The sequence below is a fragment of the Lytechinus variegatus genome, chromosome 1 (genome assembly GCF_018143015.1).
Source record: "Lytechinus variegatus isolate NC3 chromosome 1, Lvar_3.0, whole genome shotgun sequence".
In the NCBI taxonomy this organism is placed as follows: domain Eukaryota; kingdom Metazoa; phylum Echinodermata; class Echinoidea; order Temnopleuroida; family Toxopneustidae; genus Lytechinus; species Lytechinus variegatus.
In genome coordinates, this window is record NC_054740.1 from 7,370,139 (window position 1) to 7,393,667 (window position 23,529).

Here is a 23,529-nt window from a genome sequence, read left to right on the forward strand (position 1 = left end):
AAAGGGGGGGGGGGGGTAGTACTTCAAAGAGTTTTATCCTTTTTACTACATATAATATATTATGTAGCACCAAAAGGGTGCTACAACTCTTCCCTACTTAAAAAAAAATGTTCTTCCACAAAAGAACATAAACAAAGCATTCCATAGATCATATACAAAAGATAAACAAAATCATCCAATATTATTTTGCTCAAGAACTAAAGGAGCCAAGTCCGACCGACGACCACTTGCAACTGAAGAGTACGGATTCCCAGAATCCAGTTGTGCAGAAAAGTTATGTGTATCATCTTGCCTGATGAACTCGGTGAATAACGTTGCTGTAGTTCATGCAAAGGGTCCTGACATAGCAGTGTAGACCAACTCGAAGCATTTGAAGAATTGTCTTAGGGCTCCAGACCACTGTCCTTACAGTCACAAAGTATAACATCGTATGCTAAGTGTTTCAGCTCACCAATCTCAATATTGATAGCGTCTCTGTATTACCCATGACGATAATCAATGTTCAAGTTCAAAAGATGCATTCTCTAACAGCAGCTAACCGAAAAACTTTCTTGTAGTGGTGTCTTCTTGACTTGTCCCTGAGTTCAAAACGAGGAACTGTATCTCAATGGGGTAGGCCTCTGACAGGATCCAGGTCTCATCCAGGATGCTAGCAGATGGACTTCTACCTCTCAACTCCTCTGAGAACCCTCATGCCCTAACTTAAAATTCTTAGATTAAGTTATGACAATTCTAACAAACTATAACTTAAACAATGATAAGATCATTAACTAAATGCCTAACAAAACAGAATAAGAACTAAAAAACAATGCAATGAAATAACAAACATCCTACCAAGTGACCTAATCTGTCAACAGAACTTACAACTCAAATAAAGTATGCACATCGACTACTAGTACATTAAACTTATAAGTCATTCTCAAACACACACAATACACACACATACCAGTGCCTGTTCAACTTATGACAGGTCTTTTCCTAAACAGACTTGCATTACAAGTACAAGTATGATTTAAAAAGATTCACCAGGGTGGGTGAAAAATTATCTATTCATACTTAATCAATTATACTGGCTTTCTCAATCTTACTTTAATTCTTGAGGTTGCATTTGCATTCAATGCTATATCCTCAGGCTCTATAACCTGGAATAGTATTGGAATTTACTTAATTCAATCTTTCAAAATGCATCACTGTTTCCAACAACTTTTCTGTTCATCCTATCTTACTCCCTATACCAATTTTCTCAGTAGCAAACTTATTAACGCTAATCCCAAATGAAATACCTCAATCAAAAGGGTTATTCTTTAGACGATACAAGTTATATCCCCTACTGAATGGCTCGAATGGAAAACAATTCGATATATCACTCATACCGACAATGTTTAACTTCAGGAGAATTTACTAGATCGGAACAAACAAAAGTCCATCAGCTTAACTCTCAACAATTAATTGACATTTGTGCATATCCAGTAGGTGAATCGTACCATTCGCCTCTATTCTGATATAATTGCTTCATTCCAATTGACAACAATAATTTATGATGGAGGACCTTATGCGCAACATCTCTTGATTTGCAATGCAGGGAAGGTCACTTTCAATCTTTTCACTAAGATGAGTCTTCCATCTTCACAGAATTTAATACACATTATCATCATAAAATTGCGTCCTGAGTCAATATATGAACTCTCAAAAACAAAGACCAAATCAAAAGACTAAAAAATGTTCACCAGACCATACCATTACTAATTCCATTTAAAAAAGGTTAACTTACAGAATTACAACTAACAACGACATAGCCACAATCATGTGAATAACAAGAAGTGGAATCAAAACAAATGTTCTATCAAACTTTTTAGATGAGTGATTGATAGTACCAGGATCTGAACAGGAACAGTCTCAAACCTAGACCCTATAATGAATGAACCATAAGTGAGCGCACATATGCAGCAAAAGTATATGCAAAAGAGATTTTCAAATTAACCTGTTATGCACTCCTACGAAGTATCTTCTTACTCAAACACTTAGAGCTAAATGGTGTAGAGATAGGATTTTCAAAACAAACAATATAATGGAACAAAATGAACTTCAGTCATATACAAGTTCCTAAAGGTATTTTCACATAAATACCTACACTTACACCTTCTCTCCCTTAAATACCATTTATTTAAAAGATAATCATAAGGATTATACTATCACTTTGGTCATACAAATTATAAACCTAACAATTGCAAAAACATAGCAATATTAAAGTCTACTAACAAAAATATAAACCTCGCTCTGCTACCAATTGTAGCATGGGACCGTTTCGGGTGGGGGAGGATCTTTTACTTATACAATAACAGAACAGTGCAGCGGAAGGGTTTTTAAACGAAGAATCCCCACCCTGTCCGTCTACAGAGGTAGAACTTGAATAAAACACTATTAGATTGTAATTATTTTACTATGTAATAATCACACATCACATAATCCAACACCATCAATCAACAACATTCACACTATGTTATTAATTAATGTACTTCAAAGAGTTTTATCCTTTTTACTACATATAATATATTATGTAGCACCAAAAGGGTGCTACAGTTTCATGGGGACTGTTGCAGAGAGAGTTGAACCCTAAAAGGAATGGGCTATTTGAGATGTATTGAGGACTGGGGGGGGGGCCATGATGGCCTCCTGATCTCGGCCGCCGTTCGCGCAATCACGCTGAAATTTGGCATGCACATCCCTTACCACATAAGCTACAAAATAGTATTAAAAAGTTCTGAAAATGATAATTTTTTTTATTATGAATAAAATATGCAAAATTGTTCATGAAAAAACATTATTGTATATTTTATACTTAATTTTAATACCTAATTTAAAGATTTCCACAAAGAAAAATTGCGAAAGCCATTTTTGTCTCACCTGCATAGCAGAGTGAGACTATAGGCGCCGCTTTTGCGACGGCGATGGGGGTATCTGTTGAATTACAATCAAAACTTTTTGGATCTGATTCATGAAACTTGGACATAATAGTATCAAGTATCACTGAACATCCTGTGTGCATTTAAGGTCACATGACCAAGGTCAAAGGTCAATGAACTTTGGCCATAATGGGGGTATCTGTTGAATTACCATCATAACTTTGCAAGTTTATTGATCTGACTTTTGAAACTTGGACATAAGAGTAATCAAGTATCACTGTATATCCTGTGCAAGTTTCAGGTCACATGATCAAGGTCAAAGGTCATGTGAGATCAATGAACTTTGGCCGCATTGGGGGTATTTGTTGAAATACCATCCTATCTCTGTAAGTGTATTGGTCTAATTCTAAAACATGGAAATAAGAGTAACCAACTAACAGTGAACATCTTGTGTGAGTTATAGTAGTTTTCAAAGTCAGCACTGCTGCTATGTTGAATCGCGTGATGCAGGTGAGACGGCCAGATGCATGCCACTTGTTTTCCTTATGTATTTCTTTGTTTTTTCATCTTTTGTTTTTCATTGTTTTTTTCAATGAAAATTATTACAGACCATTGAACAACTAAATTAAACCATGAATTGATTAAGCAGACCAAATAGAATGAAAAGAAGTAATCACCCTTTTATGAATTTCATCTCCCATGGACTTTGTACACAAAGTATAAGAATGAGCCCTTTTCATCATGACATTGTCTCTTAAAAAGTCACATGATGTCGAGATTCTATGCTTGTATGTCGCGAAATTGGTCTCAAAAGTTGCACAAGACTTCCAAAAAAGTCACAAAATATTGCGGGTCTATCTTCATGCGTTTCGAAAATATTGCGTCAAGCGTCGAGGGGGTCCTTTAAGGGTTAAAATAAAAATCAGACACAAGGTTTTCAACCTGGGGGGCGTTTCATGAAAGGACTTGTCGGACGTTTTATCCGACAAGTCCCATTTTATCCGACAGTTACCATAGGAACAGTGCCTCTCAGCCAATCAAAATCATAGAAAGATGTCAGATCTGACAACTTGTCGGATGAAAATATTCATGAAACGCTCAGAAGTGAACATTTGGATACTAGTAGATGTTTTGTTGTTTTATGGCTATATTTTTGCTTTAATACAAGCATTCGTGTTTTCATATCAATCGGGTAAAAAAATCACTACTAAATTACCAAAATAAATGGACTGCCCAGTATTCAAATGTGCATGGACTTATCAGCCTATTATATTCCAGATGGTTTTACATTGCAATACTTGCATCAAAAATTCAAAATTGTTTTCGATTTTGTGTTCTATGCTCTTTTCTGGCATGAATACCAGTTTTAGGTATAAGATGTGCACTGCAGTGTTTGAAATATTGCAAATATGGACTTGTTTTTTTACATAGAGGCTGTATCCCCCCAAAAAATAAACAAAGCAAAAAAAACCCACCTCTGATTCCATCATAATTTTTCTTTTAAAAAATGTGTTCCTGAGCTTGGTAGGCTTTGCGTAAAGACTGAACCATAAAGAACGGGAAGAGAAATAGAAATTATGAATTTCGGGTTGAGCCTTTATTACACAACTTGTTTTTTCGTGGACCTCTTCCTTATTTTGAAATTCCCATAGAATTTTAGACAAGGGATTTTTCAAACAATTTTGTCCTTTCAGAAATTAAGAACTCTGTTCCTCATCCATGAAATACATGTCTTTGTATAAAACAGATTCTTTACATTTGGGAATTAGTGGAAGGGTTCCTAGTCTTTTGATGTTTTGAGAAGTCATTCCCTGTTTAAAATGACATGGCAAATATTAATCAAATGATGAGAGGGAACTGGTAAACAAGGTTGCAGTTCTTTTTCTGAACGGTACTTGAGGAGGGTTGAAATACACCTGCAAGCTATAAAAGAGGAAGTGCCCTTAAGAAACCGTCTTTATCCATAATTGAAATCAAAAGAAGTTTCACAAGCCCGAAATTGTCAACATTTTTCTAACCCTGTCAGGAGCATCTTTTTATCACTATTTGAAGTTCTTTAAGCTCTGTCATACCAGATTCTTTGTTTTGCTGTCATTGTCACGACAGGAAAAAAGTAGATAAGTGGGTACCAAGATACATGTATTATTTACTTGAACCTGGGAGATAAATTACTTGGTAAATATGTTCAGTAGTTTAGACCAGTCAAGGAATGGTTTCATGGATTTATGTAGACTGCAAAGGTATTTGGTATTGTTCTGTGTGGCAATAAAATAGGTCTTGTAATTCATCCTAAATCCTTTTATTACAAAAACCACTCTGGACCCTGCCCACACATTGTTAACAATAATGAATCTCTTGTTGTTCTTGTCCATGTATGTTTTCTTGATCAAATTTAATGCAGGAATTGGATTAGAAAAAGAATACTGTAGAGTGTACATTGTAGGAATAAGATATTTGAAATTTCTATATTTTTCTGAAAATACTTATAATGAGAGCAATGATGCAGCATTTAAGAATAAAAAAATTAAAAGTACTATAATAATGAAGGAGGCTGACAAAGGAACTGCTTTCTTCAAAAGATACTACAAATAGAATTTAGACAAAATATTAGTATTATATCTGAAATTGTATTCATTGATCTGGAACAAAACCTCTTATTTCATGCTTATAGCATGATTAAAGTATAGCATGATTAAAGTGATTGGGTAATACCTTGGTCACATTTGCTTTACGGAGGCCATACGGTGAGTCGAAAACAGCCGTTTTATTACTTTTAATTCAAACCACCTACATGTAGTTGGTACAAAAAATGTTGAAATGGCTGTTTTCGACTCGCCGTACGGCCGCAAATGTGACCATGGTATAATATTGTTTGAAAACTATATGCCTACTGACAATAACAATGATTGATCGTTTAATTGTTTTGTTCATTCCCAAAATTTTTTGGTTTTATTGTTTTTGCTCTGTAATTGTCTTGATTACCAAATATATTTCATTTCAATTTGATTTTTTAAAGATTTTTCTCATAATGTTCTCTTATTTGAATTAAATTACACTCATAATGTTTCCTATTCAAATACTGTAGCACTGTTTGACAAATGAATAATACTAATTTGCAGATTATATGTTAATTTATAAGCCTAGATCTCAGGGTGTGGGGTGGAGCTCCATGTAGGAGCCTGCAATATTACCTTCCATAGTAGCCCGGCCACATAATTGTTAAGGGGTTATCTCCTTGGGCTTAACCCTAAAAAGACTGGGGGCTGATTCAGCCCCCCCCCCCCCACCATGATCTCAGTTGTTGATCAGGTGAAAGCAACGAGAATCTACAAATTTGAATTTGTAAGATCAAATTCTTTGTAAAATTTCAAATTTCTAATTAATTACACGGTATGCTGATTTATATGACACCTAGATAGATCCTTTTGATTTGTTTGGTTGTTTGATATCGTTCATTCAGCCCATTTTGCAATGATGTCATCAACCGTGCAATTTTGGATCCATTCATTGTGCAATTTTGGATCCATACGATTTTGTCCATTGCGCTTGCGCACCGAGACTGCAGCTGCAGGCACCAGCAGTGCGCATGTTGCAGTGACTTAACAATCAACAGACTGAACTCGCACTGCATGAGCATGTTTTGCATCGAAATTCATGAATTTCATATTGAAAAAAAATCAATATTTAGGTGTCATCTAAACCAAGTAATGAATGTTTATTAGTGCAATGGACAGAATACTTCATTCGGTGAAAGATGAAATGATCCATTGCACTCATAAACATTCATTATTTGTAATATTATGAATAAAATCAAAGGTTTGTTCTAACAGGTCCATGGTTCTAATAACCTGATTAAGGCCCCTAAAATGTTAATTTTTTTGTTCACAGACTCTTTATAGGATCAAATCTACTTTTACTATTTATTGTCTCGCCCACCAGAGGTGAAGGCGAGACTTAGGGATCCAAATGTCGTCCGTCCGTCACAAATCTAATGACACTAACTCCACAACCATAAGTCACTTTTCAACCAAACTTCGATGGTAGATGGACTTGGGGGACCTGCTTGTTGTGCTGCATTTGGAGGTCACATGGTAAGGTCAAAGGTCATTTTCAGGTCAACGTTGAAGTTTACATGCAAGACTCTCTTATGACACCTAACTCTGCAACCGTAAGTAACTTTTCAACCAAACTTGGATAGTAGATGGACTTTGGGAGTTGCATCTTATGCTGCAGTTAGAGGTCACATGGTTAGGTCAAAGGTCATTTTCAGGTCAACGTTAAACTTTAAATGCAAGACTCTCTTATGACACCAAACTCCACAACCGTAAGTCACTTTTCAACCAAACTTGGGTGGTAGATGGACTTGGGGGACCTGCATGTTAGGCTGCAGTCGGATGTCTAGTGGTAAAGATCAAAGGTAATTTTCAAGTCAACGTTAAAGTTTACATGCAAAATTTTTGTATGACACCTGACTCCGCAACCGAAAGTTACTATTCAACAAAACTTGGTTGGTAGATGGACTTGGGGGACATGCATCATGTGCTACAGTTGGAGGTCACATGGTAAGGTCAAAGGTCATCTTAAGGTCAACATTAAAGTACATGCAAGGCTTTTATGACAAGTGTTATTCGATCCCAGTCATTTCACAATGAAGTTTCGATACAATTCTGTTGCATGCCCTCGTAAATCATGATATTTCTGGTTATTTTCATAAGTGGGCGAGACACAAAATCGCTTTTGCCTTGTTTTAACAATTATGGCCTTTTTAATTCACAACATTGGCTTTAATTTTCAGACTCTTACACAAAATATGAGACAGGATTCAAATATTTTTTTCATGGAACATTGTACATGATCTGTTGGAGTAGGATTAAGCCAGCTTGCCACCCCTCCCCCGAACCTGACAAACTGATCGATATGACCTATATCAGCAATTACCTGTATAGATGACAAAAGGACTGTTTTATGTACTTGAAAAAACAGGACTTAAATAATATGGATATTTTATTCCTTTCTTCAGGAACCAAGTCAGAATGCGGGTGATGTAAAGCTGCGAGCCTTTGATTATGTCAAAGTTCAAATCAGCATGCAAGCAACTAGTATACAACACCAGAAGCTGAGGTTACAATTGGTCCATCCGGAGGTAAGCTCTTGTCTTTTTATGTCAAGTTTTAAAAAATATATTGCATCTAGGACTGCATCTATTTTACCACTTCTACTAATGTCTTCCTCTCAATTTTCATCTCTTTTCTTGATTTACCATTTGATATCATATTTCCCTCAATCTTTTGTCATCCTCCATCTCTTTCTCTTATTCTTCCTTTCCTTGATCTTTGATCTTCTTATCCATTATTCTCCCTTTACTCTTTCCTTTCTATATTCTTCCTTCCCTTGCCTCCTCTTGATCATGTTCCTTGTTTCTCCTTGCCTCATTTTTGTCTCTTCCCGCTCTCTGTCCCACTCTTCTCCCTCTTTTCCACTCTCTCTTTTTTACCCCAGTCATTTTATCGTTTATTTTTTACTCTCTGTTTTTTCTTTCGATTCCCTTCTGTTCTGTTCCTTACTTCCTTTATCTATTTATCTATCTATCTGTCTGTCGGTCCGTCCGTCCGTCCGTCCATCCGTCCGTCTAGCTTCCTTTTTTTTCACCCTATATTACTCCCCTCTATCTCTTGTTCCTTCCAGTACATCCCCCCCCCCCGGATTTCGCCACGTGAAAAGGAAAAAAGTGTACATGAATTTGTAAATAAGATATAAAGCAATACCATTTTCATAGTTCAATACTTGATTTTTTTCACACTCATTCGCTGTTACCTCATTCGTATACCCAGATAATAAAGCTCATATTTGATGCTTGCTTTGCAGAAGCTGTAAGCATTTTCTCAACAGCCCCCTCCCCAACATTTTTTGGCCCATCACTACTATTACAACCTGGGTGTTGCCACTGCCCTATGCATAAATACAATATCATGGTTTGAAGCCAGTGAGGAAAATTGAATCAGACATATGCCTTTAACTAGAGAGACAGCACATCAATGTTTCGCTTTATTGAAGAAAAAAAAACATTAATGCTCACATTTTCAACAAATTGCTGTGAATTACAAAGGTTCCTAATCTGTAAACCTCAAAATGGTTTGTTGATGCTGTAAACAATACATAGATATCCTTTCATTTAAAATTATACCATTCCGTACTAATGGGTATTTCCTCTATGTTCTGCCGCCTGCTTTGAGTCGATTGCCTGGGCCTGTCTGGAGCAGCAGACAATAGAACAGTATAATATCTGGGTTGTTGAAGGCGAGACATCCACTGACATGACTCATAATGCGTGTCTGCATAATACATTCATGATGAACAAATGCCTCCATGTGCACATAGCATCAGGGATGGAGATGAAGCATACTGCAACAGACTTGCACAATGTACCACGTGTAATGCTCCACGCGCCCCCTTGGATTTGAGTCGGCAGGTTGGGGGGGCTGTGGTTTACTGTAGATGTACAATTATATTTATATTACTGTAGTGTGTTTCTTTTATGTTGATACAAGACCATTGTCAGAGGACTGTTGCATGTATGCCCGAGGGGGGGGGCACTTCCATTGACGAGTGGATACCGTGCATGGCCAAGGGGTCTCAAAAAGCACCCTAAACAGGTATTTTCCATATTCTGAAAATGCACCCCTTAATAAGTATTGGCGTGTGAAACCCTACCCTTAACAGGTATTGGAGAAAAAAAACGATACTTTTGGCAAGTATTCCCTGAATTGAACCCCCTAAACAAGTACAGCGATATTTCAATTGTTTTTGTCTCACCTGCGAAGCAAAGTGAGACTATAGGCGCCGCTTTTCCGACGGCGGCGGCGTCAACATCAAATCTTAACCTGAGGTTAAGTTTTTGAAATGATGTCATAACTTAAAAAGTATATGGACCTAGTTCATAAAACTTGACCATAAGGTTAATCAAGTATTACTGAACATCCTATTAGAGTTTCATGTCACATGACCAAGGTCAAAGGTCATTTAGGGTCAATGAACTTAGACCATGTTGGAGGAATCAACATCGAAATCTTAACCTGAGGTAAATAAGTTGGTTATTAACTCTTCTAAGACAAATTATATGATATTCAAAACAAAAAATAAGAAACTTCTTGACAATCTCAGTGATATCTTCATGAACAATAAAAGCATATTACAAGTTTCTACAATTAATTTTCTAGGAATCACTCTAGATGAAAACCTGTCATGGTCTCCTCATGTAAATGTAATTTTACAAAAAATATCTTGTGCCATTGGTGTTATATTTAGATTAAGACATTTCATACCACGTCAAATTCTGTTATATATTTATAATGCAACAATTTTACCACATTTATCTTACTGCACAATGACATGGGGCAGCTGTGCTCAAACACATTTAAATAGAGTCTTTATCTTACAGAAGAGAGCATTACGAGCAATTAATAACTCCAACCCTAGAACACCATCTGGACCTTTGTTCTATAAGTTTAAAGTACTTAAGATTTTTGATATTTATAATTTCCAAATAGCATCTTTTATGTATATGTTTGAGCACCAGTTGCTTCCTCCCATATTTACAAAATATTTTAAATTAACTGCAAATGTACATTCATATTCAACAAGACAATCCAGTGATTTATATTTACCTTTGTTAAATTATGAATCTTCTCGAAATTCTGTTAGATATTCTGGAGTTATGTTATGGAACAAAATACCCAAAGAAATAAAAAGATGCCCATCTCTTGCCTCCTTCAAAAACAGCTATAAAAAATTTCTTATTGATGCCTATATATAAATCTGAAAGTTATAGGTTATAATTGCCTCATTTACTCCCACACACTTTACATTCTCTCTCTCTCTCCCATCTACAATTATTATGATTTTATTATGGTCTCGGGAGCCCAGCCTTAGAAAGGCCTTTGGCCTATGCTGGCTCCCTCATATTCTCATTTATTCTGTTGTTATTCTATTTTTGTATCCTTATCTGTATATACATGTAGTGTATTCTTTGATTTGTATGTTGTATGTTTTTTAATGAGAATTTGAAATAAATGAAATGAATGAATGAATGAAAGTTTTTGAAATGTCATCATAACTTAGAAAATATATGGACCTAGTTCATGAAACTTGGACATAAGGTTAATCAAGTATCACTGAACATCCTGCATGAGTTTCACGTCACATGACCAAGGTCAAAGGTCATTTAGGGTCAATGAACTTTGGCCGAATTGGGGATATCTGTTGAATTCCCATCATAACTTTGAAAGTTTATGGATCTGATTCATGAAACTTGGACATAATAGTAATCAAGCATCACTGAACATTTTGTGCAAGTTTCAGGTCTCATGATTAAGGTCAAAGGTCATTTAGGGTCAATGAACTTTGGCAGAATCGGGGGTATCTGTTGAATTACCATCATAACTTTGAAAGTTTATTGGTCTAGTTCATTGAACTTGGACATTAGAGTAATCAAGTATCACTGAACATCCTGTGCTCATTTCAGGTCACATGACCAAGGTCAAAGGTCAATGAACTTTGGCCGAATTGGGTGTATCTGTTGAATTACCATCATAACTTTGAATGTTTATGGATCTGATTCATGAAACTTGTACATAAGAGTAATCAAGTATCACTGAACATCCTGTGCGAGTTTCAGGTCACATGATCAAGGTCAAAGATCATGTAAGGTCAATGAACTTTGGCCATGTTGGGGTTTTTTGTTGAATAACCATCATATCTCTGTAAGTTTATTGGTCTAGTTCATAAAAAGTGGTCTAGTCCATTAAACTTGGACATAAGAGTAACCATGTATCACTGAACATCTTGTGCGAGTTAGAGTAGTATTCATAGTCAGCACTGCTGCTATATTGAACCGCGTGATGCAGGTGAGACGGCCAGAGGCATTCCACTTGTATCCTTGTTTGTTACTAAATTTTGTTAATATTCTGGATAACAAAGAAAATCATAATATCACACTGTATGTAAAATATTTTCTTCTACCTCTTGTATTTATAGTATGTATTGTAGCTTTGCTTTGTCCTGGGTTTGTTTGGCTTTTGTTGTCTCATTTTTAGTGTAATTTCTTATTTCAAGTTTTACCATTTTAAGTGTCTTGGGTTGGCATTCTTTAGTTCGTACTATCTTGCCATTGCCCACACTCATGTTCACTACAATTTTCTTGTGTATTCATGTATATTTTATATGTCTGTTGATTGCTTTTTATGAGTGAAAAATAACTACGAATTGGATTGAAAAATAGATTATACCTTAGTGTAAATCTTTTTTCAAGGTTGGGATGCATTTACTTTTGCTCTGACAGCATATGCTAGTACAGTACACACATGACTATACTTATGGGCCAGCCAGGGTTTTTGTGAAATGCTAGAGGCCTCGATTTACCCGTTACTGCTCGGAGAGCCGCCTTTTAGTGTGCCTCTCTTTATTAGCATGTGAAAGTGGCTGAACGCTGCCATTTCAGAATATTTTTGTCCTGCCTGCTCGAGATGAGATGCAAACGAACTTTCCCTCTCAAGAGCATCACTTACAATATAGGGTGCAATCTTTATCAGTGTGGTTTCGTCAGACTTGTGTAGGTTTGTAGTTTGTTTTTAGGTTAATGTTAAAACAAGCAGCTGGATAGGAAATGAAGATCTTGATGTTGATGTGTTTTGTGCTCAGGTGCGTCATATACTGTAGCCATGGATAATACCAACTACGGGATAAAGCCAAATGCAGATTTTATTCATTTATTCATAAGTTGGCTGTATCTACTCTCTTTCAGTTGTGTATTTTTAATGCATATTATTTCCAAGTTTTCATTCTTGTTATCATTTATGATGAAGTTGTATTTCTGTGATTAATCAAGTGAAAAGGGAATGCTATCCTTTTTCCTTGATCTCTCCTCCTTCTTCTCCCCCCCCCATCTCTCTCTGTATTGATTTCTTGATCTAGTACCTACCTACAACCTAAATTTTCTGACATACTTCACACTCCTAGTCATCCATGCTTGTCCGCTCACCACATTGTCTACTTTCATTTAGTCTAATGCCATTCCGTCCATCAACATTTCATCTAACAACCATTTGGTCCCATCATCACTTCGTCTAATCGCCATTTTGTCTATGAATATTTCATCCCATAACCAGTTGGTGTAGTATCCATATCATTTTCATTCATTTTGCACAATTAGACCAAATGGTATATGGACTATTAAATGGCTATTGGACCAACTGATTATTAGACAGAATGGCATTAGACTAAATGAAAGTAGACCATGTGGTGAGTGGATGAACTGATGGTAGACCAAATGATAGTAGACGAGTTGGCAATTGGACGAAGTGGCATTAGATGAATTGGAAATATACCATCCCAATAACACATGAGTATTTTCACACTAGGCCTTTTAATGTCATTATAATTCTGGCTTTCATCGGGTCCACAACAAGCAAATACCTTTGTGGAATTGTAGCTTTAGAGTGTGTGATGTAGATAAATTACAAACCAGAATCTCCTAACTTTAATTTGCATTGTACTTTGTAATATTTGAATATATCTAACCCGTCTCATTTCTGTACTCAGATTTTAGATCCTGTCAGAATGATTTGAAAATCACTCGTCGAAAAATGCACAGTAAATGTATTCACTGATGATCTTATTAGAGCTGGGTGCATGTAGTTAAAGGTAAAGTCCACCCCAGAAAAAAGGTTGATTTGAATCAATTGAGAAAAATTAAACAAGCACTGTGCTGAAAATTTCATCAAAATTAAATGTAAAATAAGAAACTTATGACATTTTAAAGTTTTGCAGATTTTACAATAAGGACCCTCTTGATTGAATCACAGAATGTTCAAACAAGGGTATTTCCACAAGTTCAGGTAGGAATGAGGAGAGATTGAAATATTTTATATTCATATCAATAGATTTAAAAAAACATAGTGAGCGGGTGATGATGTGATTGGTCCCCTCATTTGCATACTGAACAGGACGTGCATATAACTGTTTAGTGAAATAAAGCAGAACTTAAAAATGTCATAAATTTCCTATTTTACATCCCATTTTGATGAAATTTTCAGTGTTTATATGCTTGTTGGGTTTTCTTTTTTGTATTCAAATCAACTTTAATGTTGTTTAAGTGGACATGTCCTTTAAGTATTCCCACTGATACCAAGAGCATATGGATGGGCATTATTGCTTAATGGATATCTTAATGTTGTGCACAAAGATTAGATCTATTATCCAGTATTTAGCCTGCAATCATAAAAGAGTTGTACAAAGCTTACAGTGTCTGGGAAAGCAGGTGTGATTTTTGTCCTTTTTATCAACTTCTTCTTTGCTGAAGCCAATTTAACTGACAAGAGTAGGTATTGTCAAGACAGAGTTTTACGCTTACTTTGAAATAAGTTTTGTTGTAACAGTCGGAGAATTCACTGCAGGTTTCCAGACACAGGAAAAAATAATGTAGGCCTATGTATTCTGTGACTTTTGATGTTTATTGATCACTGATGTAATTTAATTTAATTGAATTTTATTAATGTAATGTATTGTCACTCCATCCCAAAATTAAAGAAATAAGTCATTGGGTATTCCCCTCACCCCCCCCCCAAAAAAAGTTTCTCTGCTTCCCTGTTAGAGATTTAGTGCTAGAAATAGAAAGCGTTGTTGTACTAACCCATTAAAATTTGAGGTTTGTAGCAGGCATGGATCCAATGGGGGGGGGGGGGGGCACAGGGAGCAGGTGCCCCCCTTTTTGAGAAGCAAAATAACAAATTTGTAATGTAAAAATGCCATGAAAACAGAGGTGTGCCCCTCTTTTGAAATTGAAAACCTTTTTTTTTGCTTGTCAAATTTTTTGGGTACGAAATATCCTTAATTTGTTGTTGAAAACCTTTTTTTTCTTTGGGATTGTCAAAATTTTCCTCTGAAAAATTCCCCCCCCCCCCCTTGCAAAATCAGCCCCTGGTTTGTAGTGCTGTCTTTTCTGGTCAATTGAAGATATTGTGTGATTTTTTTTGTAAATAATTTGTTTATGAGGCACTTCCACTGCTTGAAGTAATGGATGCATGCTTAAAAACTACTGAACATTATTAAGTCACTGTTATGTTCACAAACTTCACTGGTGCACTGAGAATATTCTAGTGCAAAGTCATTATTGTAATTGCCACTTTTTTTCCTTGCAAACTGTGAAGTGTGTGTTTTATGGGAAAGTTGTCATTTTCACACTGAGTTTCGTTTCATGAAGAATTCTCATTAACACACAGCACATTTAAAAAAATCATAAATCAAATTCTTGATACAAATTCCAACACTGTGGCCTTTGGTACTTTCTATCCCTCCCTATAGGTAAACTCTTCTCAGGTTTCTCAGCGAAACTCTTATTTATCACAGCTAATGGTTGTAAATCAGTTGTATTTATCAACAAACATGATACCAGTAGACATTGATGAGAGGGACTTGAGGGAGGGACGGGTTATCATCTGTTCAAACCCCATTCATTCATTTCATAGAGAAATGAATGATAAAAGTTTGGTGCATTCAATCTACACTTAACTTTTCACTAAGTTACAAACACGTTTTCCAAAGGTACAAGCCGGGGCAGACAGCAATTTTTCTCTGTGTAAACGCGAAGTCGAATGTTCCCCAGCAATTAGCGGAGCAACTTCCAGTTTAAGCACGTTAACGCGACGCTGGATAATCCGCGGGCCAATTCTGCTCCATGTGGCAGGTCTGCCCCCATGAGCTGATGTAGCGTGTACATGCGGTATCTGAGAAAACGATGCAATTGAACAATCTCATAAACCATGTTTTGGGTTTGAACTTTGATCTGCGATTCAAGCCTTAGAAAATGGATTAAACGCATCCCATTGTCTCTATTGGGACGACAGATTTTGTTGTTAAATTTCAAAACTCTTTTCATTGAAATGGCAGATGCATAGGTCATGTGAAGCTCTAATAGCTTCGATGTTGTGTAACAGCTTTTATTTGTATATCATCTATTCATTATGCTGGTATTTAAAAGCATTCTTGTATATTTGACTTAGTTTTTGCAGAAACTAATATGCTTTGAATGCATTGGATTTTAGAAAGATGTATTGAAAAGTAATTTATTATGAATATTTTCATTTGTTGGCTTTCTGTCTATTGTGGCAGCTAGTGCTTTTATTTCTTATTACAGTTTTGATTTGTTTATTGAATTCACAGATCAAGCGCGTTTTGTGTATTCATCATATTCAGTAATGATAATGAGGCAAAAAAGGGTGAAAAATAGGCAAAATGAGGCAAAAAGGGAAAAAGTCTTACAAGTATTACTGTGATATTCACACACATCTTGCCATGAAATAGGAATATAAGAGCAACCTATCTATCGAGTACCCACGCTATTGATAATTAGACTTCATTCTTTGAAATTAAATTGGGAGTATAATTTGGTTACAGGAGGTGGTTTCAGACCGCCTCGAAGTTCGCCAGTTCCAGGTATTCTCTGATCGGGAAATTTACCCCGATCAGAAAATACCAGGTATTTAGGTAATGTGAAAGCAAACTACGCGTAATTTCCCCGAAAGAAAATACCCGCTAAATAGTAGGTACTTGGCGAAATTACGAGAACTTTCATGGGAATTTTTCCAAGTTCGCAGGTATTTTAGCGATGTGAAAGCAAATTACGGGAACTTTTAGCCCAGCGTGTCGTTGGGCGCGGCGGCGTGGGTGGCTGCTGGGCTAGTGATTTTGAATCTCGCGCCTTGCCTGCTTATCAGACCATACTGCGCATGCTCGTAACTTCGGGAACTTATCCCGAAGGATGTGTTTCGTGGCAGTGTAAATGCAGGAATAATTAACGGGTATTTTTTAGCCTTAAAAAGTTCTCGTAATTTAACAGGGATTCTTGTGATCGAGGCGGTTTGAAACCACCTATAGTGTCAATTTTTTTTAATCAAAAGAATAAGCTTGCCTTACATTTTGAGAAGATTCATGAAAGGTCGAGGACAAGAATAATTCGATTGGTGTTATATAAAGTTGCGCCGACTGACTGAAACATGTTATGTGCTTTTCGCTACATAGGGATATCACTAGCCAAGCCATTGGTAACTCACTAGTATTATGAAAAATCATTAGGAGCACATGATCCTCACTCAACCTCATACATGTATTTGAATTCTAGAACACAATTTTTATTGCCAAGTCCTGTGCCAGTCTAGACAGTTGAAGGGTAGATTTTACGAAATGGGCATCAGATGCATGCTAATACTGAGCTTGTCATTTTAGTGCTTTTGCATTTCGTAAAGCGAAAATCAAAGGATTTCATGCATAGATTTGGTGAATTTTGTGAAAATCTTCTGTAGAAAAAAAAGTTTTCAAAATTTCTGCCCCCCCCACCCACCCCCCCCCCCTGCGTATGACCATGACTATACATGTAGGGCCTACATGATCCTCTCAAGTTCTTATACACATAGGTAAATTGGTCCAGGTGAGTAGTGAAATATGATGCACGTGACATTAACCTTTTAAAATGGATGACAAAATGCACTCATAAAATGCTTTGTAATAAGGAAGTTTATTCTGATGCTTTAAAGTCTCATGAGATTGCTATTGGAAGCAAGGCTGAGCTGGGATCTTTACTTTTATTTTAATTCTAAATCATTAGGCTTGTTTTACATTTAAGTCCATTTCGATCAGCCTGACTTTACACAAATTATCACAATATTTATATTGCAGAACTAGTAATCTGATATGAACCCCCCCCCCTCATCCTGGCAGTCATGTTAGTTTTTCACAAGATTTCATTGAAATTCTGCCTGAATTTTACTAATGATGCTATTTTCATGCAAATTGGATTTCATCCCTGTCAGATAGAATGTTACCCAATATAGTATAGTATATTATAGTATAGTATAATATAGTTTCACAGGGAAATGAGGATCACTTTAGGTTAATATTGATGAATGACAAATATGAGCTCTATAATGCTGAAGTAAATTACTTTTCACAGTAGAGGGACAAAGCCTCCTATATTAGCCCTGTTCAGACGAGCAAGTGTCTTTGTATAGCTATCAAAAAGTTAGCAATAAACCTCACGATGGATGTAAAATAATAAAGTTATGACATTTTAAACTTTCACTTAATTTCACAAAACAGTTAAATGCACATCCTGGTCGGTACGCAAATGAGGAGACTGATGATGTCATTCACTCACCATTTCTCTTGTATTTCATTGTATTAAATATTCAAATTTTCTCCTGAATGTCAAGTTAGAAGATTAATTCCTCTTGAACATGTGAAATTAGCACTGTTTAATATCATTCAGTCAAGTTGGTCCTAATTTTAAAATCTGTAAAAAATTAATTATTGTATAATTCAAACAATAAAAAAGAAAAGAAATAGTGAGTGATGGACATCATCGCCTATCTCATTTGCATGTCACCGAGTTGTGCATATCACTGTTTTGTGAAAAAATAAGTGAAACTTTAAAATGTCATAACTTTAAATACATCCGATTTTGATGAAATTTCCAATATTACGCTAGTTTGATTTTTCTCTATTTATTCAAATCAACATTTTTCTGGGGTGGACTTTAAGGATGACATCACACTGGTAATAAATTGGCTTTCATGAAAACAGAAAAAAAAATATAAATAACAAAGTTTAATGAAATTATGTCAAAGAGTATACATTAAAACAGAGTTATGAATATTTTGATTCTGAGATTTCACAGATGAGTAGCTCCTCCATATGTCTTGTGTGAATTAGTTTCCCCAAGATATCATTTTCTAAATCAACTGAAAGGGATTTTTGTCTGTGCATTTGATATATCAGCAGTGATATATTCGTAATAATCATAATTTTATTCTCTAATGAGACATATATCTGTAGGGACTGGATTATGAAGTGTCAGTGATTTATCATCGCTGAGTAGTCGGCCATTTATTGAACATTACCTTTTCATTTCTGTGTATCGAGTGAGAGTGTTTGTAATAATATATCTTGTGAAGCAGTACAGTTCTTTGTAGGTGCTTGTTCAAATACAGTGTTACAACATGGAACGCTTGTGGTTCTTATACTGTGGTGTTCAGGGTGTTCTTGTGTTGACAAGACAAATTTAATACAAGTAAACTGTGTGAATTCATTGATGCAGGCCTACCAGCCTATGCCTGATAATCTTATGTCCCATTATTCATTAATCCATACTTTCTGTAGTATTACATTTTACTGTACGTTTCCTCTCCTATGAAATTCTTACAGTCTGAACATGCTGATACAACCTTGTCATGCTGAAAAAAATATACATTTTATATTGATAACCATCTGAGTGTGAAAAATAATGAAGAAAATGATAGGCCTCGATTTTTTTCTCTGCGAGGACATTAGCCTCTTAGTTTAGTATCAAGTGATGCCAGGCAGTTAATTGCTTTTATTTGTCAATGTTCAAGGATAGACCTTATTGCTGCAAACACTGAAGTGGAGATTTCATCTTTCTCAACATATTCTCAAATGCATTTTGTGATATTTATCATTGACTGAGGTTGTGTGATAATGATTTGTAGAAATGATAGTGCTGTATGCTGCATTACCTGAGCTATAGGTTGATGTTACTTGTAGTGGAACTATATAATGTGTTGTTGGCCTTTGATATGATGATGATGGTGATGATGATGATGATGGTGGTGGTGGTGGTGATGGTGATGATGGTGATGATGGTGATGATGATGGTGGTGATGGTGGTGATGGTGATGATGGTGATGATGATGGTGATGATGGTGATGGTGGTGATGGTGATGATGATGATGATGATGATGATGATAGGGTATGAGATCATGATGAGAATGCTCAAGAAGTCTTCTAAACTTGTTTTGTGTTGTGGTTTAGTAGACACCTTCTATAGGAAAGTAAATGAGAGTGGGGATCTTACTCTTAGTTTGGTTAAGCACAAGACATAATGTACAGCAAACTCAACGATGAATGATGGTTCCCAGTGAAGGTCTTTGCAAAAATACCTGTAAAAAATTGAAATGTTTTTTTCTTGTTCAAGTGTACTAACAGCTTCCTCATTTGTGTGCCCCCTTCCCTGGGGAAATCCTAATATATTATGGTCTATCATGCCTGCATTCATATAGGTATACACAATGATTTTTTTAATTGAAAGTTAAATTTGGTATCGAGATAAAACATGACGTTATGCATTTGCTGGGTGCTGTGTAAATCTGAATCTGTGTATTATAAAAACATTCCATTCCCATGAGGTACTTCTTTGTATTCTGAGCAGACACAACATTTGCGATAAGCATTCATACCCACATGACCTTATGGGGTCAGCAAACAACTCACTAAGGTCAGTTGATGACCCTGACTGAGCATTAGTCTTGACAATTAGACTGGATTTCAACAACAATTTTCAGCTCCTTGCTGCAACAGAATACATGGGTGACAGAGTTTCAAGTTTTTGTTTCAGGAGTGAATCTTTTATTAATTCAGAATGAGGCATGTATAGGAAAATGGAAGTTGCCAGGTGATTAGTTTTGATGTTGAAGGAGAGGGGCTCTGGAAACGGCAGTTCTTGTAGGAACCTCTACTGTTTCCAGAAGAAGTACCAGTGGCAGATGGGGGGGGGGGTTAGGCGTTTATTCCCCCTCCTTGGGCTTCCTATAAATCATTTTAAAAAGGAGTGTGGGATCAACACTCCAACACCCTTGTTTACGAGGGTTGCGCAAGCAGAACAGTACGGTATTCTATTATACTCCTTTAAAAGTCTGTGTATTGTAGACTACCTTAGATACATTGGTGGGACCTTGAAATTGAATTTGAAATGTACCAGACTTTGAAAGATCTCCTTTGTTTGCTGCCAGAACCTTGCTTTCTCCAGCCGCATTGCCTCTGACATTTACAATGGCATACCATACTGTAAAGTTTCTTATGGTATGAATGAATGAAGTAGACTTTCATTTAATCACTCTTTTACCTCCACACTCTGGTATTAGATTCATCTGCACCTCTTGATTCTTGAATGATTTCTTTTTACCACTGGCATGCGTAAACTTACCATGTGCTTTATACTGCCATTTAGGGGGATCAATTATTCAACCCCCCCCCCCTCAACCCTGCTGCCACTTGAGTAGCAGCATGTGGCATTATCAGTAATAGGCCTACATAGTTTACATACATTCTTAATGTTTTATTGATAAATGTTTGATGAAACAAATTCCAGTCAACCGTTACATAAGTTGATCTCTCCTGCCTGAAATTATTGGTGATTTAATTTAATCCATTAATTGGTATTGGCAGAAAGGAGTTAACATATAGGCCTCAATGTTATTCCATAGGGTACGTACCCTGTGAAGCTAAACGCCTTGGCTATTGCCAGGTGCAGATCCAGAGTTGAAATTTTACGGGGTGCTACAGGATCCAGGATTTTTTAAAAGGGGTGGTACATTTTACCCATTGGAAATTTGACAAGCAAAAGAAAAAGGTTATCACCTAAATGTGAGGTCAATAATTCATAGCACACCTACAGGCCCATTCCCCCCCCCCCCCTGGATCTGTGCCTGATTGTATATGCTATTACATGGATCAAACGAACTTAACTAATTTCCTTTTAATAAAAGAGGTAGAAAAACATTGATGTTCTTCTCTTTTTTGTTTTTTCTATAGGTTCCAGGGTTTAGTGTTCCTGCAGTCGAGGAAACACAAGGAGAGAACACAGACAAACAGGATGAACCTCCCGCAAAGAAAGCAAGAACCAAGTCCAAGTAAAACCAATACCCCACATCCTGGTTTACATTTTTAAACAATGATCGGAGGAAGTTCTCACAATGTTCCTTTAAGGGTAGTTTGCACCCTTCCCATTGTTAGTGGAAACGCGCTTAATTAGTCTGAAGTTTCAAATTATCGAGACTGAGCATGGATTGTGTAGTTCAGCTCCTCCTCCTCCTCCTCCAAGCAAGAACTTGTGCTAGACTTGTCCCATCATGGACCTACTACAATCAGGATCTGTGTATCCAGGTTTCCGGGGAGGGGGGGGGGGGTGCTTTGCACATGGCATTGAATGGCTGTACACATGCATCCCCCACAATGAGCATGTTTTACTGATGAAATACATGGCATAGTGCACATTTAGGGTGATAAACGAATGTAAGAACCTTTGCCTAGACATCTTTTGAAGAAAAGTAGAGAACTCTCAAATGGGATGTAAATTCAGATGTTTTGATTGTCCATGATGCAATAGTACACAGGGAATTGTATTACCAACAGATAAACCATACGTTAGATTAGGTTGACTTGAAAAACCCTCATCACAAATGTACGTAATCACTTGCGTACCGACTGCCCCCCCCCCATGTAAGTTTCTTTATACTTTATAATGGTCAAGATTGTCAAATCTTCAGTTAACATCCTTTTTATCACATTTTCTCCTTTTTAAATTGAATTCTTTTAAGATTGTAGTTTTATTTCTATAACCATTTAATTATCAATTATCCCGTATCAATGACAGTAAATTTTGTGAAAATCTTTATTTATACGTGATCTGATTTTAATATGCATTTTCCTTTTAAATCTCAATTTTAATCTCTGGATTTTAAAGAACATCACAACAAACCATTTTTGGTAAACTCTGTACAATTTTTACCTTTTTATTTACATCAATAACTGGGATATACCCATTTGATTTGCTAGTTCATTACGATGAACCTGCGTGCCGAATATAGAGTACACAACTTTTCCTGCGCGCGCGCTGCATCTCCCTACCAACGCACTATCCCAAGATCGCCGCGCAATTTGGCGTCCATTTCCTCTTTTACTTTCGCCTGCGGTCGAGTGCAGTCGCAAGCTAAGTACACTCTCAAAATTGCATTTCTGTTTTCCGTTTGGATACTTTATTGTGCAATTCTTCCCTTATTTCAATCTTATTTTCTCTCATCTAAGATTGTTATAGGATTATCACGTCGCGCGGAGCTTCCGTGATATTATTTTAACGTTTCTTGTCCCTCTTCGTGAGTTTGTTTTTTTTAAGATACGTTTCTCACAGGCGGGTTGTCTTCACCTCTCCGCCCCATAGCTCCGCGCCTTCCTGCTCGGGCGTTGTCTTCGCTCCTTTTTAATTCTTTTAATTCTTTTTATTCACTGACTTCTTCGTTTATACGACTCGTCGTGAATTTAATTGATTTATTTCTCCACAGATAGGTTCTGTAGGACGTTAGGAGCGTCGTATTCCAGCCTCGTTTCAAGTTCTTTGTCTCTTGTTTCGAGTTAGTTGATTGTCCTTTTGTTTCAATTAATCCTTTGTTCTTGTATTTATTAATTGAACTAATTGGTTAATTGATTAATTAATTAATTGATTGATTCTTTTAATTCTTGACTTGCTCCTTTGCCTCGATTCAAGTTCTTTGTTTCTTGTTTCGAGTTAGTTGATTGTTCTTTTGTTTCAATCAATCCTTTGTTCTTGTGTTTATTAATTGATTAATCATTCAATTAATTTAAAAAAAAAAAAATATTTTCTTTCCTTCACAAGAATACTTAGATTTTTTTTTTAGGAAGCCGTCTCCTGTCAGCGTTCGTCGCCTTTGACTCGGCCTTCCTTCTCGGGAAAGCTATCTTTGTTTTTCCCCCCCTTCCTTTTCAAGTC

The 23,529-nt window shown here is 36.3% G+C and overlaps 1 protein-coding gene across 1 annotated transcript in view; it reads left to right on the forward strand.

Annotated features, from left to right (window-relative positions):
* LOC121417568 (exosome complex exonuclease RRP44-like) overlaps positions 1-22,536 on the forward strand; it is a 35,379-nt gene extending 12,843 nt beyond the window's left edge. Inside the window, exons 3-4 of the mRNA XM_041611334.1 lie at positions 7,924-8,046; positions 21,558-22,536. Coding sequence (XP_041467268.1) covers positions 7,924-8,046; positions 21,558-21,659 — 225 coding nt within the window. The 3' untranslated portion in view covers positions 21,660-22,536. The remainder of the gene's footprint in view (positions 1-7,923; positions 8,047-21,557) is intronic.
* Positions 22,537-23,529: the final 993 nt, after the last annotated feature.